The 6,161-nt window shown below is 32.8% G+C and overlaps 1 protein-coding gene across 1 annotated transcript; it reads right to left on the reverse strand.

Annotated features, from left to right (window-relative positions):
• Positions 1-5,497: 5,497 nt before the first annotated feature.
• LOC125024852 (nuclear transcription factor Y subunit beta-like) lies at positions 5,498-5,884 on the reverse strand (the record flags this gene model as incomplete). The annotated part of the gene is made up of 1 exon (XM_047612626.1): positions 5,498-5,884. A coding segment is annotated over one exon (387 nt), but the record flags the coding sequence as incomplete, so codon positions are not given.
• Positions 5,885-6,161: the final 277 nt, after the last annotated feature.

Genomic DNA, 6,161 nt, shown 5'->3' on the forward strand with positions numbered 1-6,161 from the left:
TATTGAACAATTGAATTAATTTGAATTTTGGGAAAATTCTCTTTGGGGGAAAGGTTAAAATTATACATGGGTTTCAAAATAATATATATATTTATATATAGATGAAAATATTGATATAAAGTTAAATTTGAAGATAGTGATGGTTTATATAAATTAATTGTCACAGATTAAAGAGAATAAAGTTGAAGATAGATGATTATTGGAGCATAAAGCTGAAGATAATATGATTATTTTACAAAAATTACACAAGTTTAGTCAAATATTATATTCTATAGTACTTCCATTATCACAGATGAATAGTCTTCCTCATTCATCCCCGGGATAGTAAATGGATATACTGTACGAAATAAAAATTAAACATGAAAATAGAAAATATCCTAAGGATTATTTATTAACAAAAATATACATTTATAATTATTATTCAAATATTGAATTCTATCATAATCTAAATATCATAATATGACTTACCATCTAACAAATAAGTTGGGTCGTATATTTCATTTTGATTCCCCGGGGTCATTTATTGTTTTATGGTAGATTATTGTGACTTACCCCAGTTTAGTCATCGTTGACATCACCTATAAAAATAAAATAAATTATATTTTCTCGAGATATATAACCAATATCTTTCTCGGTGTTTAATTCATTAAAACCCTAATAATACATATATGTTTAATTTTATATTTCCAATATTAACCTTATAAATTAATAATTATATATTATTATATATAATTTTAACGGTAAAACTTAGTGACCTAGATTTTTCGAATCTTTCTCCTTTCTTTCAATATTCGTTAGAGTGATCATTATACAGTATTCAGTGTTTATACTGTATTATTTTGTCATTTTATCTTGATATCAATAAAGTATATCGTATATTGATACAATAGTATATAATATATAATATATATCACCCCCGATATTATAATTTATATATAAAACATTCAAAATCCCATTTCCATAACTATATACCATTCCACAAATATATTTGAATCAGTCACCGGTATCATTGCCATTCTTCTTTTTTACGTCTTCAATATAATTCGTTTTCTTCTATATTATTTATGTGATAATTATCATCATTGACTCTATAAATTTTACCAGATATCTTTCTCCTTATAACATTTTCAACATTTATATCGGATATTGGAGTTTTTGGGTCCGCCTTTTCTTCATATCGAAGAAAAGTGGACAAAAACTCAAGCATATCCATTATAGGTCAGTATTCTGGCTGTTGCTTTTTAGAATCAATTTCGCATCTGAGAACATGACATCCTTCCATTAATCTCTGACTTTTATCATCATAATATCTAGCAAAATACTTTGTAGTTTCATTGAAAAGTGAGGCAAATTCAATACTAGGTTTTTATACCTAAAATATCTTGACGAGAATTACAAACATAAAGGTTTGTAAGATAACCCTTTTGAAAGAAAGCATTCTCTTGATAGCATTACTCTCCGCATTGCTTACATGTCGTTTATCACTCTCATTATTGAAATTCTTGCAATTGAATATGGTTAACATATATAGAAAAAAGTTTTTAATTTAAAACAGTTCCAGGTACTTTTTTTAGTTTACCTATTTTCACATAGAATACACTATTTTTAAATTGAAACATATTTTCCCATGATTATTTCTCTACCCCTATAATACCAGTGTCAATGGATTATGTATAATCTTTTTAAAATCTGCCAGAAAAAGAAGGATCAACTAAACTAAATCAATCATACTTGATAAATGGGAATTTGCCGGGATACTATTACGGCTTTTCTTCAATTACGGCTTTTGCGTTGAATTTCATTTGACTTACCAAAATTCCAATGACATGTGACGAAATATGACAAATTTAATATAAAAAAAAATTGCTTCCGTAATCATGCTATCATCTTTATTTTTAAATCAATTTTTTATTAGAGATACTTTTCAGTTTCCTTGATGAGGGAGTATACACTTTCTGTAAAATTTGAGGGTTTTAATGAGAAGTGTAATAATTTCACTTTATAACACTGATATTCCGTATATGACAATGGGTTATAGTTCAATCATATTCTTAAATCTATAAAATTTTTGAAGGGATTTCCCCTGGGCAAAGTTATATCTATTGACGGATATGCAAGTGTCCCACTTATTGCGAGTATCCGAGTTTATTTTTTTTTCTTTTTTAATTTTTTCATTACTGATACGATTCCTATCCCGTTTCATCTTGTTAATTTTTATTCAAAAACTTTTTAAAAAGGGTGCCATCAGTTCACGTAACATCGATCTTGAGTTTTCGACTGTTGTAGCCTACATTACTTTCCATATTAACAAACTCGTCTATTTCAATATTATTCTGAAAATGCTTGAGAATTTCTTTCTTGTGCCCGTTTTTCCCAATAATCATTATCATCTTAGTAACAAAAACACACTATTCTTAATAATTCGGATTACATTACAGTTATCATAGTGGAAACCATTTTAGATGTATCGGCATGCTGAAAATATATCCGTAAGGCTGTATCTTCGGCATATTTCTTTGTTTTGTGTAAACTAGTCATCATTTATTCAGCTTTTTTAGCCCATGCCATCATAATAGGATTATCTATATATTCTTGGATATCATTCCCAATTTTCCCCCTGTTAAAACTGAATAGTAAAATTGGAAGTGGTGCCATCATCATCAATAACTATTATCATCACTACAAACATTGCACTTTCTTCTTCATTATCATCATTTTCATAATCATCATTACTTCATCTGATATCATGACCACTACCTTCACCACTATGACCACTACCTTACCACTATGACCACTACCTTCACCACTATGACCACATTTTACTACCTCACCCTATAACCACTACCTTCACCACTATGACCACTACTTCCCACTATGACCACATTACTATTACTCTTCACCCACTATAACCCCCTACCTTCACCATATGACCACATTTACTACCTTCACCACTATGACACTACCTTCACCACTAGACCAAATTACTACCTCATCTCTATGACCACAACCTTCACCACTATGACCACTACCTTCACCACTTTGACCACTCCCTTTTACCACTAACCACTACCCTTTACCACTATGCCCAAATTTACTTCTCCATCACTATAACCATTACCTTCCACCACTATGACCACTACTTTTAAACCACTATGACCACTACCTTTACCACTATGCCCAAAATTTTACTACCCTTTTCTTTTTCCCACTTATGACCACTACCTTTACCACTATGACCACTACCTTTACCACTATATACTACCTTTACCACTATGACCACTAACCCTTTACCCACTATGACCAATTTACTACCTTCATCACTATATAACCAAATTTACTACCTTTACTACTATAGCCACTACCTTTATTAAGTCCTCCAAGCTTTTTAAATCAGATCCTTCACTTTTCTGTCATTCTCGGTTTTTTTATATTGAAAAGCATTTCAATATAAATTGTTATACTGGCAGCCTCTTCAATATTTTCTAAATATTATCACCACTATTATAATTTTTTTTTTTTCAATATTATCACCACTATCATATGAATTTTTTTTTTTTTTTTTGAGGAGTGACATTTATTGAGTTGGATGATCGTTTTTTAAAAGATGAGAAACCTGTTTTTTTCTCCCCATATGGTTTATGATAAGCTGGTACATAACTTTTAAAACTATTATTTATAAAACTAAATAAATCCTGTTCCTGTGACATTATCCTGTGGCATTTCATCCTGTGGATTTTCATCAATAATATATGTTATTAATGAGGATTGTTGTTGAGTTGAGGGGTGTTGTTCTGATTGTGTTGTTGCTCAGTTTGCATAGTTGGGGTAATTTGTTGTTGATCAATAGTGATGGTAGTTGTGCTGTTTCTTGGTTTCTGAATTTTTGATCCTGTATTTCTTGGTTCAGAGTTACTTGATCTGATAGTTTGATCCTGGTTCTGAATTTTTGGTTCTGATTTCTTGGTTCTGAATTACTGGTTTGAATTACTTGGTTCTGAATTACTTGGTCTTGAATTACTTGGTCTTGTATTTACTTGGTCTGATACTTTGGTCTTGAATTATCTTGGTCTTGAATTTTTGGTTCTGATTATTGTGAATTTCTTGGTCTTGAATATTGGTTCTGATATTTGGTTATTCTTGGTCTTAAAATTACTGGCTAAATTACGGGTTCATGAATTTTACTTGGTTTGAATTATTGGTCTTGAATATTTTTGTTTTTTTTTAAATTTTTTTTTTTGCCTTTTGGTTATTTTTGGGGTTATGGTTGGTGCACTTGTTGCGATGTTGTAGCTTCTGTGATTTTTTGTAGTGGTATATTTGGTATTGTGTTTGCTGTTTCATTTGTGGTACTTGTAGTATTTTTTTTGTGGTGCTTGCGTTGCACTCCGTGAATTTTGTTGTTGTTGTTGTACTTTGGGTTTTGTGGTGGTGCTTGCTGTTGCAAATCGTGATACTTGGTTGTTGGTACCTGTTTGTTGTTGGGTACTTGTAGTACTTTTTGATGGGTTGGTGGTGCTTGCTGTTGCACTCGTGATAATGTTAATACCTGTTGTTGTTGTGGTACCTGTTGTTGTGGTGGTGGTGCTTTTCTGTTTCACTCGTGATACTTGTTGTTGTTGTGGTACCTTTTTGTGGGTGCTTGTGTTTACTCTGATATTGTTTTTTTGTGGTACCGTTGCTGTGGTGGTGGTGCTTGCTGTTGCATCGTGATATTTTTGTTTTTGTGGTACCTTTTGCTGTGGTGGTGGTGCTTGCTGTTGCACTCGTGATATTTTTTTTTTTTTGTGCGTACCTGTTGCTGTGGTTTGGTGTACTTGTCTGTTGTGTGTAGTGTGGTAGCTGCGTGCTGTGTCTTGTGATCTTGTGGTGCTTGTGTGCACTCGTGATAATGATAGTGTTTGTTGTGTGTTTGTAGTATTTGTTTGTTCGTGGTGGTGCTTGCTGTTGCACTCGTGACATTTGTTGTAGTACTTGTTGTTGTGGGTATTGTAGCACTGTTGTTGTGGTGGTGCTTGCTGGTGCATTTGTTTGTACTTTGTGTGTTGTTCGGTGCTTGCTGTTTCACTCGTGACATTGTTGTAGTACTTGTTGTTTGTGTCATTGTATATGTTGTTGTCGGTGGTGCTTGCTGTTGCACCGTGACATTTGTTGTAGTACTTGTTGTTGTGGTATTGTAGTAATTGTTGTTGTGGGTGGTGCTTGCTGTTGCACTCGTGACATTTGTTGTAGTACTTGTTGTGTTGTGGTAATTGTAGTATTGTTGTTGTGGTGGTGCTTGCTGTTGCACTCGTGACATTTGTTGTAGTACTTGTTGTTGTTTTGTTGTGGTACTTGTAGCACTTGTTGTTGTGGTGGTGCTTGCTGGTGCATTTGTAGTATTTGTTGTTGTGGCGGTGCTTGCTGTTGCACTACGTGGTAATGTAATAGCTTTGTTGTTGTTGTTGGTACTATGCAGTACTTGTTGATTTAGTATCGGTACTTGTGATTGTTGATCACTTTATATTTCTTGGTATTGACTATATGTTGTTTTTAGGGATGCTTGTTGTTGTTGAGGTACTTGGTGGGTATACTTTGTGATACTTGCTGTTGTCGTCGTTGGTACTTGTATGTACAATGTGTGGTACTTGTTGTTGTTTGTCGTTGTAATGCCTTGTGGTACACTTGTGGTACTTGTTGTTGTGGTGCTTGTCGATATACTTGTGGTATTTGTTGGTCTATATGATGCTTGTTGTTGTTGTGATGGTTGTTGTTCTAATAATTGTGATGATGCTTGATATTGTAAGTGTAGTTGTTGAGATATTTGTTGTACTTGCTGATTCAATGGTATTACTTGCTGTGGTTGTTGATTTAGTGGGAGTTTCTTAGGCTGATTGTGATTCAATATCTGAAAGCATGGATATCTTATTTTGTAATATTTCTACTAAGATATGTCCTATATCTATTTGTTCATCAGGAGTGAGTTGATTTTTGATGTTGATATCGACTTTATCTTCGACACATCTTTAATAATCTTTGCTTTGATGGTGCAGGATATACGGCGGTTTAGTGACTGATGAATTCTTTGTTCTTGTTGGGGGTTATCCAAACGATCAGAAGAACAAGCTTGTAATATTGATGAGGTCAACTTATTTAAATAGGTGTCAATGTTTTAAAATTTGGGA

Source organism: Penaeus chinensis, unplaced genomic scaffold (genome assembly GCF_019202785.1).
Source record: "Penaeus chinensis breed Huanghai No. 1 unplaced genomic scaffold, ASM1920278v2 CTG_7071, whole genome shotgun sequence".
NCBI classification, from domain to species: domain Eukaryota; kingdom Metazoa; phylum Arthropoda; class Malacostraca; order Decapoda; family Penaeidae; genus Penaeus; species Penaeus chinensis.